The sequence below is a fragment of the Gymnoscopelus braueri genome, assembly GCF_963280865.1.
Source record: "Gymnoscopelus braueri genome assembly, chromosome: 16".
Classification (NCBI taxonomy): domain Eukaryota; kingdom Metazoa; phylum Chordata; class Actinopteri; order Myctophiformes; family Myctophidae; genus Gymnoscopelus; species Gymnoscopelus braueri.
Window position 1 is genome coordinate 51,640,950 of NC_137616.1, and position 23,292 is coordinate 51,664,241.

Sequence of the window (23,292 nt, forward strand, 5' to 3'; positions counted from 1 at the left end):
AGCCAATAGCATTAATTTTTGTTTGCATTTCAGACCGGGTATCAACTGGATATAGAAAAATGGCGGATTTGAAATCACTGCAAAATAGGCTTCATTTGCGGTCTGGAGAAACCAATGGCGTGACACTGTCCATATTTTCTTTACGTCTATGGTCTCTTCACACACTGTGTAACATCAGTGTTGCCAACTTTCATGAGACTCGTCATTTTTACCCGCGAAAAACAAGCCAAAAGTCGTGGTAAATAAGCGGACTTGGCAACACCGGTAACAATAGTGTCTCTCCCGCTTTCTTGTTTTAACTCGCTAGCTTTTTTCCACCAACCACCTTTCCCCATTGTTTCCCCATTGGGGTAAAACATTTAAATTACTTTACTGAATGCAATGTATCCAAAGAACAAATGAGTTTGTGGAAAATGTCATTGTTATTTCTTGCAGATTCTGGATTCAGCGTAGTGCTTCTTGGGAAAAGTGAGAACAAAAAAACAACACTTGGTAACTTCATCACAGGCAAATGTGCTTAAAAAATAAGTGATCACAAGCACTGTTTTAACGGGAAGTGGAAGGGGAAATCTGTCAGTGTAGTGGAAACCAAAAACCTCTTCAGACAATCCGCTGAATTAGTGAGACAGAAAATGGAGAAGTGCCTATCTCGTTGTTCTCCTGGACCAAATGTGATCCTGCTGTTAGTGAAGCCTTCTGAATTCAAGGAAGAAGACAGAGACACACTGAAGGCCATCCTGCATTTGTTTCATCACGCCTTTAAACACTCAATGGTCATCACAACACATGAGGGACATGAAGCAAACATCTCCATAACACAGACCATTGAAGACTGTGGAGGAAGACTTTACAGGATGACTGATGATGACCACGAATACCTGATGGAGAAGATTGAGAAGATTGTGATTGATAACCGAGGGATACGCCTCACCATGCCACCAAAGTCCAACCCTCCTCTGAACCTAGTTTAAATTATCCTAGTTTAAAAATCCATTTAAAACCTTTTGTATAATTTTTGTTGGGGGTTAAGTGACATTTTTTCATATATTGACTCACCTACAGTGAACCTGGTGCTGTGTGGCAGAAGAGGAGCTGAGAAGACTTCTGCAGCCAACGCCATTCTGGATCAAACCAAAGACAGTCCAGGGTCTGCTCCTTCTACAGAGTGTGTGCAGAGACAGGAGAAGGTGTGTGGGCGTTGGGTGAACCTGGTGGACCTGCCTGCCTTGTGTGAAACATCTATGGACACATTTATGAACAATGCATGGAGATGTGTCTCTCTCTGTGATCCTGAAGGCGTCCATGCCTTCCTGATGGCCGTTCCTCTGGGTCCTCTCACCGATGAAGACAAGACAGAGTTACAGAGCCTCCAGGATGTATTCAGCTCTGAAGTCAATGACTTCATCATGGTTCTGAGCAATGGAGAGTCTGATTCAACCACTCCAGCAGATGAAGACACAGACTTCCAGACCAGTGGAATCCAATACTTTGTCTTTAACATTAAGGACAGCACACACGTTCCTAAGTTGTTGGATGCTGTAGAAAAGATGAGACCCCTGGAGGGTAGACCACCCTGCTTCACAAGAGACATGTTGTTCAAGGCCCAGACAAAACGCATCACCAAGCTACAGGCAGAGCTTAAAAAGTTTGAAAGAAACTGCAAAAGTGAGTATTTAGTTTGTTGGCTTTTGTGTGTCATATTTCATCTGTTGTGCATATTGATAATCTGTTTAAAAAGTCAGACAGGCTCACCACTGCACTTCATTTAAATCGGGTAGCTTATGAGAAAAATGCACATTATTTAATAGGCCTTGTTTTGCACATACCTTCCCTCTCTAGTCTTCAAATTTCCCAGCAACTACTGTGCAAGTACCAGTCTGAAAATTGTCTCAAGTACACTCTGCTAGATCAAAACAACTTTGTCTGTCTATACAGCTTGAACATACAATGAGCTGCAGATTACTTTAGAATCACCTTTGCGTAAATGTAAAGGTGTTTTATAAACCACCTTAAAAGAAACCTGTCATTGTTCCTTTTTAACCTTGACTTGATATGGACTTTATGTGGACCGTTTTTTGTATCAAATGGTACTGTCCTGGCAAAAATACAGTTTTAACTATGTGACAATTGTTCTAGTAATTGAATATCTCTTTATATTTCAGATGATAATGACAACCAGAGCAGAGACTGCCTCAGGATGGTGCTGGTAGGGAAGACAGGCAATGGAAAAAGTGCCTCAGGAAACACTATTCTGGGTCAGAAGAAATTTCCATCCAAATCCAGTCAAAAGTCAGTCACCAAGTGTTGCGATAAAGCAGATGGTGTGGTAGATGGCTGTCCTGTTGTTGTAGTTGACACACCTGGTTTGTTTGATACAAGTATCTCCCAGGAAGAGGTTTATCAGGAGATGACAAAATGCATCAGTCTGCTGGCCCCGGGGCCTCATGTGTTCCTGTTGGTGATTCCAATTGGCCGACTCACACCAGAGGATAAAGATTCATTGAAGCTGATCCAGGAAGTCTTTGGAAAGAATTCCAAGAATTTTACCATCATTCTTTTCACAGGAGGAGACACATTAGATGACGATGATCAGTCCATTGAGGGCTACATCAAAGATGGTTGTGATTATCTATTTAAGAAGCTGATTGCTGACTGTGGAGGAAGGTACCACGTCTTCCACAACCGTGTTAAAGACAACCGTACACAAGTCAGTGATCTGCTGACGAAGGTTGAGACGATGGTGAAGGAGAATGGAAGAGGGTGCTACACCGCAGAGATGTTCCAGGAGGCTGAAGAAGCCATCAAAAAACAAACAGAGAAGGTATTCATAAACTCTTTCGGTATTATTAACCTATATAAACAGACTAGCGTAGCGTATTTTAACCATCATCATCATCATCATCATCATCAGCTAGATATATATTGTGGAAACAGCCAGCAAATGGAGACGGTCGGCAGACTAGGTCAGTTTTCCAAAAAGCTTAACCTCGAATGCAAATCGTGTTAATTTATGACACATGTGTTTTTTTAGGGGTATTAAGGGGGTATTAAGAGGGCTTAGCTTCCATTTTTTAGCTTGACACACAGCAGATTTGGATTCAGCACACCTTAATACCCCTAAAAAACACTTGTGTCATAAATTAACACAATTTGCCTTCAGCACTTTAAATAAGCACATTTTCTGAAATCCTGCCTAGTCTACGGGGGGGGGGGGGGGGGGGTACTGTGGTCTGCCAAGCAATCCCGTACCCAAATCACGCAACAGTGATCTGCCTTGCTACAGCTCACACACTGTAATCAGAGACAGGACAAGCACATATTTAGTTGCCACCTATAACTGTACATTCTTAACCCATTGTTTTCTTAAATTGTTTTTATTATGTTTTGACACTTGCTTTGGCAATGCAAACGTATGTTTTCTCATGCCAATAGCTCCTCTCAATTGAAAAATTTCAACAATGAAAAATGTTGGGCAATGTTTTAGGCAATTTTGTCCTTTTATGGAAAGAAAACTCTGTTGCTTACAACATGTGACATTGGTTGCCTCGGACTCGTAGAGTACTGGTTAAAGACGGGGTGCCGTGATTTTCAGTGATCCCCCCCCCCCCCAAAACATAATCATCAGGTATTATGGTTATACTAGGAGGAAGATTTTTTCAAAAAAGTGTACAGAAATTGTTAAAATTATGTTTTTATGTGGACACGCCTCCAGTTCATTAAGTATACCTGGTTCTCACCTTAGCACCTCCTCCACCACCTTGGCACCACCCACCTGTCCTAGTCCCTCCTCCTCCTCATGCCCACACCTGTTGTGTTATGATAATGAGGGGGAGGGTATGTTTTTACTATGTCACTAAAGCGCTGTTTCTCTATTGGCACGTTTGACCCTCAAGGTTTCAGCCTCCAGGTAGAAACTCAAAATAGTCAGAGAAGACATAAAACACCATAAAAACACCACCAGGGGGCTTAATGAAGTTCTATCAACCTCATAGACACATGAAAAACAGAAAAAGTGCAAAACCATGGCACCACCTCTTTAATGTCAATGACAACAGTAGCCTACATTTTCATCTCCGCTCACCGAATTGAATCCCATGCATATCACTGATTAATCTTGTTCAGCTTCCTTGGCTTGACGTCAGTAGAAATTAGTATTTGTACACTCTGAGAGTTAAATAAGCACTGAGCATGTTACAGTACAGATTGGGGTCCCAGAGATTTAAATAAATCATATGAAATGGGGGTCCATGGTCTAATGTATATCCAACTGGGGGTCCTTGAAATGCACAACGTTGAGAATCACTGAGTAAGAGTAATAAATGAGAGTAAATGATGATTATCACACGTTAACCTATAATATCATTGTTTTAAAGGCTCGTATTAAAGAACTGGAGAAAGAGATGGAGAAGAAGCTGAGTGATTCTGACCAGAAGATCAAAGAGCAGCAGGTATTTGTATTTTCCATAAAGTCATTAATAAAAAGTAATAATAAATTATGATTTTAATGTTTATCTACTTCACTGGTTCCTAACGTTGGGTCTGGGGACCACCAGGGTTACAAATGAACCCTTACAGCTCTGTAACTCTGAGAGTGTACAAATGGAACCAAATGGACCCTTATGGGTCCATTTGGTTCCATTTGTACACTCTCAGATTTACATAAACACTGAGCATTACAGTGTAGATTAAAGTCCTAGGGATTTAAATAAATCATATGAAATGGGGGTCCATGGTCTAATGCAGGGGTGTCAAACTCATTTTGGTGTCCGGGCAAGATTGGTCAAATGGTGACTTGAGGTGGGCAGACTGGGCACGCAGACACGGAGACACGCATGCACGCTCATGCACATTCAGTTATACATCATTGTTTTTCAGTCTGTTGTCTCAGTCACTGCTATAACTACAGCATATCACTTTAAAAAATGTTATGAAGATTATATATAAATTAATTATGAATTAATTAATTGCACGTCCCACTGGAAGGAGACCCCGGGGCAGACCAAGGACCAGATGGGGGGATTACATCTCCACACTGGCCTGGGAACGCCTCGGGATCTGTTGCCCCCGCGACCCGGCTCCGGATAAGCGTTTGAAGAATCGATGGATGGATTATAAAAAAATTATTAATATTTTCAGTAAATAGCTACAGTACACAACATTATTTTTTTTAGGCCTACTATCAGCAATGCAACTCAGACAATGAACTCAGTTCAGTCGTTTTTATTGAACAATAACGAAAATTCAGAAAATGTCAAAGAATCACTTAATGCTTTTTTTTCCGGTTTTAAAATAGAAAAAAAATAACCCTAACAGTAAAAGCTCAGGTCAACTTTAACTGACCTGTCAACATCAGGGACCAGGTTCTGAGCAGTAGTAACTTTCATAATGTAATAATTACTATAAAATCTCCATGTCTCTTCAGCTCTTTATAAACAAAAAAATGCATATTTATTTTTTCTATTCTTTTGTCTTTGTTTTAGCCAAAATGTATCACTTGCACTACATTTTAAGTGACCTTTTTACTTTTGGAAAATAATATTGAAGAAACTGTTAACTGGTTAATGTGTGTACTGTCACTTTAAAAGCGCAATTTATACTTCATCGTACAACAGTGTCACGCACCAAACATGGCCGATCTCCAAGCTCACACCGCGTCTGTTCGCACCACGTTGTGAGCTTGCAGATCAGCCATTTTCGGCAACGATAGACTGAGAAGACAGCGCACATTGAATATGTCACACTAGGCGACACTAGTCATTCATTCGCGTTTTTAAGAGTTTCCTAAACAGATTATTATCATTTAATCTCTAATATCATTAAAATTGTCAACGGAGACAGAGGACGAGTGAAATGCACAACGTTGAGACTCACTGAGTAAGAGTAATAAGTAAGAGTAAATGTTGATTATCACACGTTAACCTATTATATCATTGATTTAAAGGATCGTATTAAAGAACTAGAAGAACATGTTGTGGCTCAGCTGCTGAAGACACTCGGTCAGGAGATGAAGAATGTGAGTGATGTTGAGATGAAGATGATCCAGAAATATGCAGAGGATGTGACTCTGGACCCTGATACAGCACATACCAGACTCATCCTGTCTGAGGATGGAAAACAAGTGAGTGATGGAGGCATAAAGAAGAATCTCCCAGACAACACAGAGAGATTCTCTTATGGTGTCTGTGTCTTAGGAAAACAAAGCTTCTCCTCAGGAAGGTTTTACTATGAGGTTCAGGTTAAAGGGAAGACTGGGTGGGTTCTAGGAGTGGCCAGAGAGTCCATCAACAGGAAGGGACAAATCACACTGAACCCCAACAATGGTTTCTGGACTATAGGTTTGTGGAATAGAAATGAGTACACGGCTGCTGCTGACCCTCCTGTCCTCCTCCCTGTAAGAGAGGAGGTCCAGAAAGTGGGAGTGTTTGTGGATTATGAGGAGGGTCTGGTCTCCTTTTATGATGTGGAGGTCAGAGTTCATCTCTACTCTTTCACTGGCTGCACCTTCACTGAGAAACTATATCCATACTTCAGTCCTTCTCTTAATTATGGTGGTACAAACTCTGCTCCTCTGATCATCTCTCCTGTCAGTATGACCTACATTTGATATCAAAATTATTTGTATTCTATTTCATTTTTGGCTAATGTTGATATTGTATAATTATGATTTTACTTCTTTTTTTTTTTTTACTTTTTTGAATTTTTGTCACCACAGATCATATCAGGAACATCATACACATATTGTATAAACATACATATACACAACATAAACACCACACACAGAAAGGTAAAAACTAAAACAATACAAAAAAACAGACAATCTATTAAATCAATAAAAACACAACAAACAGACAAACATCACACAGGGAGAAGAGTAGGATATGAGACGCCTGTCCAATGACTCTTATGACTGTGTGTGTGTGTGTGTGTGTGTGTGTGTGTGTGTGTGTGTGTGTGTGTGTGTGTGTGTGTGTGTGTGTGTGTGTGTGTGTGTGTGTGTGTGTGTGTATAAGTATAAGCATGAAGTAAGTTGTTGTTGTCAGGTAGAAACCTTGCATGTCCAAAACCGTTCCTTTTTTATTGAAAAAATGGAAAAAAAAAAAAAAAAGTGTAAATATCCAATGTAAAGCTCATCACATGACGGATGTCATATTGTATTCAACATAAAAGTGGACGTAGCTTAAAGGATGGAAACAAGCATAACCTGTAACTGTACCTTCATCTAATAATGCTGTTAATAAAGGATTAAATCAATCAATCAATGTGATGTATTTGTATTGTACATACTATAGACTATATTCAACATTAATATAATGCTATACTATCACATTCTGTCAGAAGTTCTCTGTATTCCTCATTGGGTGGTAGTGGTGGGGGGGGGCGCATCAGGTGAAAGCCGGTATTACACTCGATTTAAACAGGATGTAAACGAGGAAAATAAATGACTTTAAGGCAGAGATGGGATTAAAACACATCTATTGATAAATACATGTTCTGAATGTAGAGTTAACACCTGTGGTTACAGGGTCAGCACTGTATAGGTCCTTACACACCGGGGCGAATTCTTCATGCGAATAAATACGTTTTTTTTAAAACCTTATAAAGTCAATGCAAGCGTCCACATCAGTTTCGCGAAGCGAAAAAGCGTCTTTTAATTATTCGGAACGAGTCCGAATTTTGCGTATATTCGCATATTCGCCGGTGTGTAAGGACCTTAAATGTTTGTGTCAGTGGTGGAAAAAGTACTCAAATGTTTTACTTAATTGAAAGTATCAATACTGCAATGTAGAAATACTCTGTTACAAGTAAAAGTCCGGGATTAAACATTTACTGTACAAGTACAAAAGTATTGGCATCAAAATGCACTTAATTATGCAGAATGTCCCATTTCACCTTTTCAAAATATATACAAATCTTTGTAAAATATCTTCTGAGGTGATACTCAGTCTAAAAAGGTTGAGAACGATCTGCTCTGCTGTATTACATTTCAAGAGGTGGGTCTACTTGCATGCAGTGGTGGAAAGTAACTAAGTACATTTACTTAAGTACTGTACTTAAGTACAATTTTGAGGTATTTGTACTTTACTTGAGTATTTCCAATTTACAATACTTTTACTTCTACTCCACTACGTCTCAGGGGCAAATATTGTACTTTTACTCCACTACAATTATTTGATAATTTGAGTTACTAGTTACTTCTGCAGATATAAATGAATACATTATAAAACATACATTAACCACTTTAGCCCTATTTCATACCTAGGCTATTTGAAAATAGCAGATCTACAAGCTCACAACGCGTCGCGATGTAGATCGGCTATTTTGAAATATTTTAGTACTTTTGGTACTTTAAGTACATTTTGATGGCAATACTTTTTTACTTTTACTCAAGTACATTTTTAATTCTGGACTTTTACTTGTAAGGGTGCGCTCAGTGGTGGCTTATCCAACGGGCTTGAGGTGCTGAAGCACAGGGCACCAACCTTGAGGGGGGGGGGGGGGGCACCAAACGGCGGGAAAAAAAAAAAAAACGGCGAAAAACGCTGAAATTTACGCGCACCAGTGACGCACCTGTCACTCACTTTCAGGACCCTCCCCGTAGCCAGTGGCGTACCCACCATAGAGGCAGGGCAGGGCCGCCTGCCCAACTAAAATCTAGCCTCCCCTAAAAATAAAGTAAAAGACTGAAAAACAGGCAGTGAAAAAAAAATCCAAAGACAATAGTGGCCGTCGGACCTCCTGGTCCATTCACGCGGGCAGGCAGCCAATCACTACCGTATCCATTCAGCAGAGCGACGTCGCCTATAGTGATGCAAATGTGTGCCTTTATCTTCATGGGGTGCCAGGAGTGGGGGTCTGGGCCATCACCTGTACTCACCTGGCATAAAAGGGGCTCTGAGTCTGAGAGCAGCTTGAGCCATTAAACTACAACATGAAGAGACCACCGCTGAATAATTGATTGATGATTATACTTGCATATTGTTTTTATTAACGTTTTGTAGTCAGTGTAGTGTTGTTGTTAACTTGTTTCCCCCGAGATTTCCCCCCGACATTTTTCCCCGAGTAGGTAGAAGGGGGCAATGTAATTTCTGGGAACGCCACTGCCCGTAGCCCGCACCGCCTTCTGCCTTGAGCACCATGGTGCTTCCTGAGTCTTGGGACGGTCCGCCTTCCACTCAGGGGTGCAATGCTCACTGGATGGCCTTGCACGCCGTGCCGGAACCTATTTGACCGGGAGCACACGCAGGCACACGCATAGATTTAAAACTACTTTAAATTCGCACCTCGAATTTAAAGTAGTTTTAAATTCGCACCTCGGAGGCACGGTGGCGCAGTCGGTAGCGCTGTCGCCTCACAGCTAGAAGGTCCTGGGTTCGATTCCCGCCGGGGACGCTGTGGGCGCTGGGGGCGTGTCTTCTCCTCCGCGTCATCAGCGCCCATACCCTAGGTGGGGTTGGCGAAAGGGCCTTTCTGTGTGGAGTTTGCATGTTCTCCCCGTGTCTCCTAGGGTAGTTAATACCCTCACAAAAACATGTAGTAATCCTGGTCGCTATACCGCCTCCCCCATGACAGCTGGGGCGCCTGATGGAGGGGAAGGGAACTGGTTGGAATAACGTGTTCCTTCCACGCGCTACGTCCAACCAGGGAAACTCCCCCCTGTCAGGTGACAAGAAGGTCAGTTGGCTCTCATGCATTGAAGGAAGCATGAGCTCGGCCCTGGCCTCCCTACTGTGGGGGACTGGTGTAGTGCTGGTGTAGGGCTGGTGTAGCGCCCAGGATCACTTAGGAAATTGGCACCGGGTGAAAAAAATGGGTTACAAAAATCACGGGATAAAATTTAAGAAAAAAAAAAATATTCGCACCTCAACAAAGTTTTCAAAGGCTCCCGACTCACACCTAGCGAATTAACATAGGAATAAGCCTAGATGCATATCAATTGTCCATTGTGTGACTTGCAGTGTAGGTGTTAAGCGACGTGCGTATCACGTCATTGAAATAGAGTGCAAGAACATACCAAATGAGCATTGCATGCCTGCTTCCACCCACCCGATTGGACAGAGGGGGAAAATCAGCTCCTGCCTCCAGCAGTTATGCTTCAAATGGACAAGTTGTGTAGAGCGGATAACCGCAAGGTCTGCGCGACATGCGGAAAGATCCGCTCCTGACAAAGCATTGGCAGATTCTGCCCCAGTGGTAAAATAAAAGTGCAGTGGGAGCGCGCCCTAACAGAGTATTTCTATATTGCAGTATTGGTACTTTTGCTAAAGTAAAGAATTTGAGTACTTTCTCCACCATTGAAAATCACTGAATCTACACACACAAAAAACACCTACGAAAACGAATTACAGTAATAATAAAGTGTTGAGAGTTTTATGTTGCATTGTGTATGAATTGACCTTTAGCAGGTATTCTTACAGAGGTCAGAGGTCAAACTAGTACTTAGTTAAAGCTCATTGAAATGCAGAGACAAGGCTAATGCAATGTGGTCTAGTCGCCAGTAGATGTCAGTATAACACTGCAGTTCTGTCCTAAACTGCCTATACACTAACTGGCAAAGCATTACAGATGTGATATATTATCAGTGGTGTAAAGTAACGAAGTACATTTACTCAAGTACTGTACTTAAGTACACTTTTGAGGATTTTTTACTTTACTGGAGTATTTCCCATTTTCTGTACTTTTGCTTCTACTCCACTACATCTCAGAGGCAAATATTGTACTTGTTACTCCACTACAATTATTTGAAAACTTTAGTTACTTTTCATATATGAATTATGATATTATGAAACATACATTAACCACTATTTTATACATACTGTAAGCTATTTGAAAATAGCCGATCTACAAGCTCACAACGTGTCGCCTCGCGACGCGTTGTGAGCTTGTAGATCTGCTATTTTCAAATATTTCAGTACTTTTACTTTTGGTACTTTAAGTACATTTTGATGCCAATACTTTTGTACTTTTACTCAAGTAAATTTTGAATTCTGGACTTTTACCTGTAACAGAGTATTTCTATATTGCAGTATTGGTACTTTTACTTAAGTAAAGAATGTGAGTACTTTTCCCACCACTGTATATTATAGACATACATAAAGCACCTGTTATGTTTAAACTCAATAATTCACACCAGTAGACCTATATAGGAAGGACAGCAGGGAAATGACAAATGTAACATACAGGTTTCTAGAGTGTTATTGTTACACTTACACATCACATCATATCGTCACCTTCCTAAACTAATGGCATAAGTCATTTGAGGAAAATGATATTTTTGCCTAAGTCAGCTCCTCATGACACTGGCCACCTCTGGTAAAAATCACCTCTCCACATCTCCTAATTGAAAACGATCGTGCTGTTCCCTCCCCTATATGTATAATGGTCTAAAACTCCCTAGTGTTAGGCCAAAATAGGCCAGTTTTGTGACTTAGGCCAAAAAGGTCAGATTTAATCCTATTTAAACCTATTTAAATCTCTTATGTAACATAACTGACAGGCAGTGTTATTTTTATGTTATAATAGTCATAATTTGTTATAAACGTTTTGGGTGAAATGATTAAGAAATATCATATAGTTTTGTTTTGGATCAGTTTTTAAAAAAATCGGAACAAATGACTTAGGCCATTTAGGAAGGTGACAAATTATCTTACACAATTTATAGTCTCATTATTTGGCTTCAGTTCCTCAACATTGTAGCAGCAAGAACAACAACAAAGAGATGATTTAGAACAGTGCTTCTCAATCTTTTCAAGCCACGACCCCCCAAAATAATGGGGAACCCCCGACATAATCATATTTGAACTAGGGACCCCCCCAAAATAATCATTTGAACTGGGGACCCTCAACCTGACAAGCACTTAGAATTGTAGGAGTTGAGGCATTACATTTAGTTTGACTCTGTTCCACTGATACATTTTGTGGAAAAATGCATAAATAAAAAATGCATAAATAAAGAAATAACATAAATTAAATAATTTGAACAAATTACATGCATAAAATACAAAAATATTATAATAATAAATTCATAATAATAATAATAATAATAATAATAATAATAATATTAATAATACATATTTAGCAAATCCCCTCCCAACAGTGGTCCCCAGGTTGATTCTTAGTCAGGGTGGTGGTCCCTGGTTCACAATCAGTTGAAGACCCCTGCCTTATTTGGTCCAGTAAATGGACCCTCCCCAAATATGCTTTACAAATATCAACACTCTCTCTCTCTTACATGAAAACACTATAACTGAGAGAATGAAAGCTAGGCCTTCCCCTTTTTCTTTCTTTTTATGCACGTGTACATGTGATTTGATGATGCTCTTTTTATTCTCTTTCTGCTCTTTTTGCACTCTTTCTTTAAATCTTTTTAAATGTTCCATCATTATTCTATTGTTATTACTTATGCTGCTGCATTGTCTGAAGGAAGCCGAACCAAAATAAGTTTGACTCTTATGTACCTGTACACAAGATGTAACAATAAAGTACAACCTTGAACCTTGAACCTTACAGCTTTATATCTTGGTGAACACGTCTGCTATTCCACATCCAACCACATTATGTTTAAAAGAAGATTAAAGAAAGGTTGAATGTAATCATAACATCATCTATAGCCCCAAGTCCATTCGTCATCTCACAAGCCAAGTAGCAATCATCGTATAGGGCATAGCAGTGGCGGCCATTTTCTGGTTCCACGTCAAAATAGTCAATGCATTTTTCCCATTGACATTTCCAAAAACATTTATATCAATTCATTTAAGCCAAGAATTTCTGTGATTTTATTTTATTTTATATTTAATTATATGATATACTATATTCAATAAATACCCTTTGTTTTTACGCCTTTTCTTAAGAGGCAGCCGCGCAGCAACTAGTCAGTTAGACGAGCTGTGATTGGCCAGTAGTCAACGCGATGTGATTGGTCAGTAGTCAAACAGCCCTGCGGAAGAGCCTTGTATTGAGATACCAGTCGCTACAATGAACTGCAGAGGCCAATGAGGTGTCTAGGTTTCTATATCTATGGGGTCACTCGTGGGCTCGCCCTGACATGCGTCCTCCCAGAGGTAGGTGGAGCTCTCTGACCCTGCATGGGCAGGGTGATTGAGGGGTGGTACATTCCCCGGTACCTCCTCAATCAGACTGAAATGATGACTGCTGTGTCTACTCAAGCAAGTGACCACACCTGTGTACTGATCAGCCAGGGTTAACACTGAAGCCACCCTGCTCGGTCAGAGGCTCAAACTCCTGGGAGAGGAAAGCAGCGTCGGGCGGTAAGCTACACACACACTGCACTGTTCCTAGATAGATGTTGATGGTTATGGGATTATTCTCTCCTCCTGTAGGCAACCTCCAGAGATTCATGCTAAGCAGGAAACAGGACTCTGTGTTACAAACGCCCCATTTGAGTTGAGGAAGAAGATTTTAGTTTGTTTTTGCATAACCCCCCCCTCCCCCCCAGGGACGGATTATGTATTGGGCACAGTGTGCACGTGCACAGGGCCCTGAGCCAATGGAGGCCCTTGGATTTAATAGGCTTTAAAAAAAATATATATATATATATATATATTTTTTTTTTTTTTCTTTATATACTTATTTTTGGGATAAAAAATCGGTAAATCAGGCAAAAATAAGAATTAAATAACACAACCCTAACCCTAAAACCGAAATAAAGTAACAAAAAAACACCCAAAAACGCCCAATATAACAGCAATAGCCGCAAAATTTGAGCGCGCACGGGTCCGGGACTCATGCACGCACGCTGCGCGCGCGCGGGGGGGGGTCTGTTGCGATTTTGTGCACAGGGCCCATTTTCACTTTAATCCGTCTATGCCCCCCCCCCCCCCCCCCCACACCCCACCTTTTGTTAAATTTCCTGTGAATTAAAGACTATTGCTTTTGAAACTTAAGCCTCTCTGCCTCTTGGTGTTGGTCAGCGCTCACACTCTCCATAGCAGCACCTGGGCATTAGAGAGAGAGAGAGAGAGAGAGAGAGGGTGGAGAGAAAGAGGGGGGAGAGAGAGAGAGAGAGAACACACACATTTTACGGGCCGTATAGAGCGTGCCAAAATTCCTGAAAGGGGCGTCAACAAGTGTCTTTTGGTGGCCGCGGACATCTTTGAGGGGTAAAAACCAGGTTGACTTAACATTGCCCAATGCCACGCCCAATGCCAACGCCCCCCGTGGTGACGAGACGTTGGCACGCTCTATATACACACACTGGGCAATACCCACCCCTTTGTCCCAAATACTATACCAGAGTATATAATAAACTACAAATCCCTGTGCATAATATAAGTCTGCTAGTGCAGCCATTCCCAATGGTGGGTGGCAGACAAACACCATCAGAAAAAAATGACGGAGCTTATGCAAAGCTGTTTAAAAAGCAGAATGATGCCACCTTTAGTTTATTTTATATCCAGTATAAGTGTTGTTTAGGTATGTGGGCCCTCCTGCCCATCATGTCACACAGATAGGGCTATAGGGGGTTCAGTGGTAGTGCCCACCCTAACTGTGCCTTTATGCTAATAAAACAGTCACTCACCAGTTGACTGCTCAGCCTCAGTGCAATGCCCTGACAGGCTGTGTAGCACAAAGCCTTCATGTAGGCCTACTGCACATTTTACTTCACTTCTAATGTCATTTTAGAGCAGGGGTGATGCAACTTTGATGATGTAGAGGGCCAGTATATTTCCACACTCACTCCAGAGGGCCACATTGCATATACTGTTGGGCCATTCTATGTCAAACAAAAGTAGCAAAAATAGCCGCGACGCGTTTTGAGCTTGTAGATCTGCTGATATTTTTTAATTGGAATCTTGAAAAGTAACTTTTTTTTATTTCAAATGCATTTGGTTGTTAACTTTATGTAAGTAACTAAGTACATTTACTCAAGTACTCAGTGATGAGCTGTGGATTTTTGAGCTAGGGGGGCTATATTTTATGACGTCACGTGCACGCATGTGCACATAGCCTATCAGCTCAGTGCTAGTTGAAATACTGTATTCAACATGTGATTTAATGTAATTATATTTCTTATCATTTAGTTGCATTGTTAATTTGTTGTTTTTGTTTCAATTCATTCATTATTTTATTTTCCTTTAGTTTTATATAAAAGCCCTTTACATAGACTCACCCACACATAAGTACTTAAAATAATCAGACAACTTGTCTTTACTTGAATAACTTTTTTTTTAAGACTTACATTGCTTTCAAAACAGTGGTTTTAAAACAATCATATGAACAGTCATATAAGAACTTCCAGCAACGGACAGGGATAACGTTGTGAGTGTCTGGTAGACTACAGCTCTTGTTCTTGGATCCTCTGCTAAGCGATTAACCCTTTCACACTCTGCAGTGACACACTCAATTCAAGTCCATGGCTTTTCTCGAGTAGCCTAATGTTATGCAAAGCAGCCAGCTAGAGGTCTATTGTTTTAGGTGTTGAGGACGGCTCGCCGCTGACGGCCCGTGCCTGTGGAGCGCCCGCGCGTCATGTGGGGCGCACGTGCGTGCAGCTCCAGAGCTACCGGGGCGCCGCCCCTTTGAGCCCCCCTGCAGCTCATCCCTGCAAGTACTGTACTTAACACATCAGGTGCTGAACACGGTCTGAACCGTGTTTTCAGTCTTTTTGTTTTTTTTCGTTTTTTTTTCCACACGGGAGAGGCTGGAGCAGCTCTGGAATCACCCACGGTGATTCTGAGAAGGAAAGGCCTTATAGATCACTGTGCCTAAAACATGGCTCCCATCTCCTTCTCTAAAACCCCTATAACTCCCAAACTTTTTACGTTGCGGGAAAACGACTCATTTTGTATGCGCGATCGCTGCGCCATTGTGACCCGCGGTAAAGATGTTAGCGTTCCAGGCGTTAGCCAGGACCATCGTGCAAAATGCACGCATGCTTTGTTTCACATGGATTGCTCGTCTTGGAGTCTACAGCTTGAACAGCACCGCGCAGCTCAACGGTGAGATTTATGGCACCGAACGTAATCTGTTATAAAATTCTGGCACCGAATGTGTTTTTTTTTTTTTTACTTTAGTGGAGTATTTCCAATTTTCAGTACTTTTACTTCTACTCCACTACATCTCAGAGGCAAATATTGTACTTTTACTCCACTACAATTATTTGAAAACTTTATGTAGCAGGATGGGCGTCGTCTCCCACTCTGCCCATGGCCCATGCTCCTCCCACTAATCAGTGAGCTGATTACCTGCAGTACATAATCAGCACACACTGTGCCCTCGTTAGCTGTCTCCTCTCATTTGTGTGCATGTCCTCAAGGCCAAAGCTGGCCTGTTGGGCTTCAGTTGTGTTTGTTTGTCCACTATGCATCAGCGCAGGTATGTTTCCCTATTGTTTAGCTAAGTGCCTGCAGTGTATAGTATGCAGTGGTGGAAAAAGTACTCAAATACTTTACTTAAGTAAAAGTACCAATACTGCAAAATATAAATACGCTATTACTAAGTAAAAGTCCAGAATTAAAAACTTACTTGAGTAAAAGTACAAAAGTATTGGCATCAAAATGTACTTAAAGTACCAAAAGTAAAAGTACTAAATATTTGAAAATAGCAGATCTACAAGCTCACAACGCGTCGCGACGCGTTGTGAGCTTGTAGATCGGCTATTTTCAAATAGCCTAGGTATAAAATAGGGTTAAAGTGGTTAATGTATGTTTCATTATATAATAATTTATATCTGCAAAGTAACTAGTAACTAAAGTTTTCAAATAAATGTAGTGGAGTAAAAGTACAATATTTGCCTCTGAGATGTAGTGGAGTAAAAGTATTGGAAATTGGAAATACTCAAGTAAAGTACAAATACCTAAAAAATTTACCTAAGTACAGTACTTGAGTAAATGTACTTGGTTACTTTCCACCACTGATAGTATGTGGTCATGAACTTGACAGTTTGTTTTATGTCGTTTAGTCCCTGTGTGTACGAGAGAGCACGCCCCCCCCCCCCCTTCCTCGGGTTGTTTACCCCTAGCTGGGTGTGTGTGTGACTGAACCCCACAGAGGTGTGCCTGCGGGCATGGCGAAATGTGCCCTTGAATGCATGGGCTTTGGTGAAGAGGAACACGCTGCTGCTTTGCCTGGCTGTAGTTTCACCAACTGACCGTCAGCCCTCGTGTTGGGTTTAATTCTGGTCCTTCTATTATGTTGCGTGAAACACCCGGTCGCCTACACAGTATCAATGTTTATTACCGATGATACTAAGAAATGTATTTTAATCCAAAGTTTGAGACCGTGTCACACTAATGTATTGTTTCCCTTCTGCTTAGTTCTGATGCTGAGGCCCCCAAGTCAGGACCAGGCGACGCCTGCTCCAGTGGTGGTTTCTTTTGTGTTCTGATTAGATTATTTTACTACTTTCTTTATGTGTGCTGTGGCTTGGGGTGCCTCTGCCCTGGGCTGGTTAGCCAGTTCTTCCTTCCCCTTGGCCAGCCTCAGCATCGACCCAGTGTAGAAGTGCAATCTATTTTATTGTTGAACCACTGTCATACAGTTTTAACCTGTTAAGGCATCATTATGAAATGCTCCGACCTGGTATTGCCTTTTGTAGGCCAATATAATGTGAATAAACCTATTACCATTGGCATTGATCCACGTATCTGCCTTTATTATTTAAGGACAACAAACATTGTGGGGAGGGATATCCTTGTATTCAAGTGGTTTAATTTTATTAGATTCTAAACACTATTTCCTAGTTCGCAATCCCCTAGGTGGCGTAGTTGGCTATACCTTAATTTATACCGCCCTGTTACATTTAGTTACTAGTTACTTTTCAGATATAAATGATTATATTATAAAACTTACATTAACCATTTCAGCCCCATTTTATACATGGGCTATTTGAAAATAGCAGATCTACAAGCTCACAACGTGTCGCATTGCGACGCGTTTTGAGCTTGTAGATCTGTTATTTTCCAAAATGTCTGTACTTTTATGCCACTTTTGATGCCAATACATTTGTACTTTTACTCAAGCCTAAACACAGGCCTTTTACTTGTAACAGATACATGTATATTGTGGTATTGATACTTTTACTTAAGTGAAACATTTGAGTACTTTTTCCACCACTGCCGTTGAAAACTTGTGGCCCGCACCATCATGACCTTCAGCCCATTCATTCACGTGGTTGTTGGCTAACATCCAGGGTATCCATGATGCATGGCAGCCACCGTGTTGTTGTTAATATCAAAGCCTCTGATGCAACACCAGCACCGAGTCTGGGACTCCTCCTCCTCCATTACAGGATTGTCATTCCTATCAACGTTTAGCTGCTGATCCTCCTCCACCACACGAGGCCGCCTGCCTGACCAACAAACTTTTACTTGTCTGTCTCAGTTTCTCTTAGTCCTGACCATCGGTCTGTCTCTAAATAAAAACATCTACTGATGGACAAACTTGGACACATCATCAGTGTTGTTTCCTGGAGTCACTGGGTGTTTGGGGTCTTGCAACAGACACCCTCTTCCAGACATCAGACCCCGGCCTGTGTCCAAGTGGCATGCTACTGCCCCCTACTGTCTCTTGAGGGGAGCAAGAGACAGTGCCAATTAGGGGTTTGGGTTTAGGGTGGCAGGTGAGATGTTAACAGTAGGTGTTGTGACACTAAGAGGCTCTAGACACTGTGGGTTGACTCCGGGCCTGGCTCCTCCTTCGTCTGACCAGAAGTGGGCATTCTTCTGTGCGTTGCGTCGTCATCATTGCTGCCGGGCAAAATCATCTCATTCTGCCTTGATGGATTTTTAAACCCTCCTTGCAGGTTTTACTGCAGTCTGTAGCTTTTGGGTTCTTCCGCTCAGAAGAAGTGGTGGTATTGATACCAATACTTTTGTACTTTTACTCAAGCAAATGTTTTATTCTGGACTTTTACTACGTAACAGAGTATTTCTACATTACAGACAGTATTGATACTAAAGCATTTGAGTACTTTTTCCACCGCTGAAAGAACACAGTATATGAATGAGCAGCTAGGTAACAGGAGCCTTTCTCACACACAGCCTCTGGTTGTACCTGCATTATGTAATCCTCTGCTATTGTAATCTAAACACAGGGACTGGGTTGGGCTGGGCCTGCTGGGTCCTAGTGGGGATAGGGTTACACTCACGTCTTGTTGTCCATGAATTCATGTTTATTTAGACCTTTTTTTTGTCCCTCCCAAAAAAATACATAATAAGAACAGCCTTTATGCTGTCTCTAATAATCTGCTGTTAAGCCCTTTAAGAGCGGGAACACATCTGTGTCATTTCTTTAGAATTGAGTTAAAAAAGCATTATTTTACACTTTGGGCTATTCAAAAGTAGCAGATCTACAAGCTTGTAGCACGGCACCGACTACTACTAATGTGCGCAGATCTTTGAACCCCTGAAGAGAAGATTTATGTAAAAATGTATCGGGGGGGGGGGGGGGGGAAATATCTCAAAAGATTTCATAAAACAGCAGATGTACAAGCTCGCTGTGAGCTTGTAGATCTGCTGTTTTTTGAAGAGCCAACTGTGATGCTGCATTAACTACTACTTGATAGGAACCCCCTGCTAACCCCTCCCCCCAAGGACCCCACTTTGAGAACGGCTGCACTAGAATCAACTAGATACACAAGTGTAATATTATTCTATAAGTTTACATTTAAAAAAAAACAGTCACACATCAGACTGTTTGTCTGTTATGAAGAAAAAACACTCTGACAGGAAAAGCACCTTTTTCACCTGGAAGTGAAACCCATGAACCCTCCCTCTCCCCAGATGTCTTTGGCTATTCAAAAACAGCAGATCTACAAGCTCATAGCTATGAGCTTGTAGATCTGCTATTTTTGAGAAAAAAATAACAAATCGTGAAAATGTGTGCAAATCTTTATATATAGAGAGAGATTTTTAACTCAAATCCTTGCTTCTGGGTCAGGCCCGGATTTATAGGAGTTGAGGCCCGTGGGCTAGAGTGATTTTTGAGGCCCCCCTGGCACGCATGCACGCCACAATTTTTTTTTTTTTTTGCGGGTTGTTTTTCTTTTTATTTCGGTTATTTCGGTCCAAAAAGGTATATGGATGTTATGAATGATATTTATAGCAGAAAGAGCTTCAACAACAATTTAACTATAACCATACTCATTCAATTCTGAACCGATTCTTAAAATTAAAAAATCTCTATTATCTGAAGGGTCTACTCTTCTTTCATGTGTATCAGTTATGATTGTTTCGCCATCAAACAATATGAAGCAGAAAGGAAACATCGGCCGGTCTTTCTTCCCTCCATCTCGCCTCTCCATTCAGAAATGGAATAGAAGAAGAACCGCCGTCCTAAAACAACCTCGCCCCGGGTCTAATCCGGCGGCCGCGGTCCCCGATAAAAATGTTTTAGGACGAGCGTTCCGTTTTCCACCCAAAATGGTGGCTCGTAGTGACAGTGTGGATAGCAGAGCAGAAGCTCTCAATGTTTTAACCATGAAACTAAATATACAATAACTAAACACATCTCACTTGAATATTTTACAATTTGATCATGAAAAAAACTATTTGATCATAAAAAAAAGTCCGGCCCTGTTCTGGGGGGAGGGATCCTTTGAACAAAATATTGTGAGATGGGGAGGATTGGGTCCGTGGACAAATACATATCATTGTGGGGGTCCTTGACATGAAAAAGTTTGAGAACCACTGATATTACTGGATTGTAGAATCCCCCAGAAGCAAAGATTTGAGTTACATATACTTCAAAGATTTGCAAAAAATGTTCAAGATTTTTCAATAAAAATGGCCGATCTACAAACTCTTGAGTGCCACGCTATGGGCTTGTAGATCTGCTTGTATATCCTTGAACCCCCCCCCCCCCCCCGACAGCGTTATAAGCCACATAATCACAATGTAAATAAAGGTAAAAGGCCATGATGACATAGTTGCATCATAAGACGCCTCTGGATAAATCAATGAGAGAGCTGAGCTGGCCAGACCGGCTTATGAACAAACAATGGCCCTCATTTATCAAAGCGGTGCAGCCCGAATAATGGGCGTACGGCGAGATCACCTTTCGGCATTTATCAATATATCCTGACGTGGGCTTCATCCTACATATCTACACTAATAAATAATCCCTGTGAAAATATAACATTTTATAAAGTAATTTAAACAAACTGCTTTTGCTTTAACAGTCATTGAGATGCATAGAAAATAGCAGATATACAAGCTCACAAGCCAGCGTCGCATCGAGACGCGTTGTGAGCTTGTAGATCTGCTATTTTCAAAATATACAGCGCTTCTGCGAGGGCACTCTCGGGAGTTTAGACTGGTGCAGCGGCTGCGGCGCTGCTGTTATATTTCCATGGCCACGGGAGATCAGACAGTTAACCCATGGTCCAACACACACCAGCCTTCATCCATTAATGTTCTCTCCAGGCTATCTCTCATTAATGCGGAGCGGGACGGGACACCGCCCGCCCGACGGTCCTATTCTCACTGGGAAATGGGAATAGCCTACATGACGGCTTTATTTTAGTCTAACTCGAAACGCGCACCGCTCGGTATGGGTTAAATAAATTAATATAGCCTACAAACGTATTCCATTCATGGCGATGTGATTGGTATCATAAGATTGTACCGCTACGGTACGGATTACATGAAAGACACAGCTGGCGGGCGTGTGTGTGTTAGGGCTTTCACCAACTAGTCGACTAGTCGACTAGTATAACCACTAGTCGACTCTGTTGGTACTAGTCGAATAGTTTTTTTTTTGGTAATTTGTTGTAATGGCCCATCTTACTATTATTATTATCCTCCTGACTTTATTTTTTATCAAAAGGGGGTCAAAAGTATGCCAATAAAATTCTATTATTGGGCAATGGGGATCCTTGGAGACGCTGCTGTGGTGCTGTGCTGCTGTGCCAGAAGCGCTTCCCTTAAAACGCCATAAAAATAAGGGCAGGGGGATAATACTAATAGTAATATAGTAGTAGGATTGCATTAAAACAATAGCCCCCCGCTATTTTTTTTATGTACATTTCGACTAGTCGACTACTACTTGGTCAAATGAGTCGACTAGTAAAATCATTAGTTGTGTGTGTGTGTGTGTGTGTGTGTGTGTGTGTGTGTGTGTGTGTGTGTGTGTGTGTGTGTGTGTGTGTGTGTGTGTGTGTGTGTGTGTGTGTGTGTGTGTGTGTGTGTGTGTGTGTGTGTGTGTGTGTGTGTGTGTGTGTGTGTGTGTGAGAGAGAGGCGTGTGCGTGTGTGGCGAGGCGAGCGGGGGAAACGCTTTCTTATTGGCTTTTCATGATGTCTTCTTAGGTCGTATTCTGGTTCTTCAATCTTCATGTCGTAAAATCGGGGCGTTTTGAGAATATTTAAGGGCGTGTTATTTAAATGACGCTCGGTTTCAGCTGTGAGATTTATCAAGGCTGGGACCAAATGTACGCTGGGATCAGCTTTGTAGGATGCGTTGATAAATGTGACTTCCACGTTGGTGTACGGCCGAATATATGGAAAAATATACAGCGGTTTATACGCTCCGTTGATAAATGAGGGCCAATATGTTTTAATGACTGAGACCAGTGGTGTAAAGTGACTCAGTACATTTACTCAAGTACTGTACAATTTTGAGGTACTTTTACTTTACTGGAGTATTTTCAATTGTCTATACTTTTACTTCTACTCCACTACATCTCAGAGGCAAATACTGTACTTTTACTCCACTACTATTATATGAAAACTTTAGTTACTAGTTACTTTGCAGATATAAGTGATTACATTATAAACATAAATTAACCACTTTAGCCCTAGTTTATACCTAGGCTATTTGAAAAAAGCCGATCTACAAGCTCACAACGCGTCGCAGAGCTTGTAGATCTGCTATTTCAAAATTTTTGTACTTTTACTTTGGGTACTTTAAGTACATTTTGATACCAATACTTTTGTACTTTTACTCAATTACATTTTGAATTCCGGACTTGTACATGTAACAGAGTATTTATACATTGCAGTATTGATATACAGTATTGAACAGCTTCCCAGTATCTTCTAAATACAGTAGATTTAGGAACACTTGCAGTAGGCCTACATGAAATGTATCGTCTGTATTTTACAGAGGATTTCATGGGAGCAGCCGTTGGTTGAAGCGCTGGGGAGCAGTTAGGGGTTAATGTCTTGCTCAGGGACACTTCAACACATTTGCTGCATGAGGCCTGGAATCAAACCTGGGACCTTTTGGCTTCCGAGGCACATGGTTCTCTAACCATTCAGCTACGGACACCATTGAGTGTAAACTGGCAAAAATAAAAACACATTTTAAATACATTATAAAGGACTTTGCTTCCAGAA

At 41.3% G+C, this 23,292-nt stretch overlaps 2 protein-coding genes across 2 annotated transcripts in view; both read left to right on the forward strand.

The window, feature by feature from the left end:
- Positions 1-1,241: 1,241 nt before the first annotated feature.
- The window catches only part of LOC308102531 (uncharacterized protein), a gene marked incomplete at its 5' end in the record, with an annotated part of 46,264 nt that continues 24,213 nt past the window's right edge, over positions 1,242-23,292 (forward strand). Inside the window, 3 exons of the mRNA XM_080452279.1 lie at positions 1,242-1,665; positions 2,163-2,821; positions 4,374-4,448. Coding sequence (XP_080308405.1) covers positions 1,242-1,665; positions 2,163-2,821; positions 4,374-4,448 — 1,158 coding nt within the window. The remainder of the gene's footprint in view (positions 1,666-2,162; positions 2,822-4,373; positions 4,449-23,292) is intronic.
- Positions 9,640-23,292, forward strand: part of LOC308103892 (GTPase IMAP family member 9-like) — a gene marked incomplete at its 3' end in the record, with an annotated part of 35,506 nt that continues 21,853 nt past the window's right edge. The window contains exon 1 of the mRNA XM_080454101.1: positions 9,640-9,661. The remainder of the gene's footprint in view (positions 9,662-23,292) is intronic.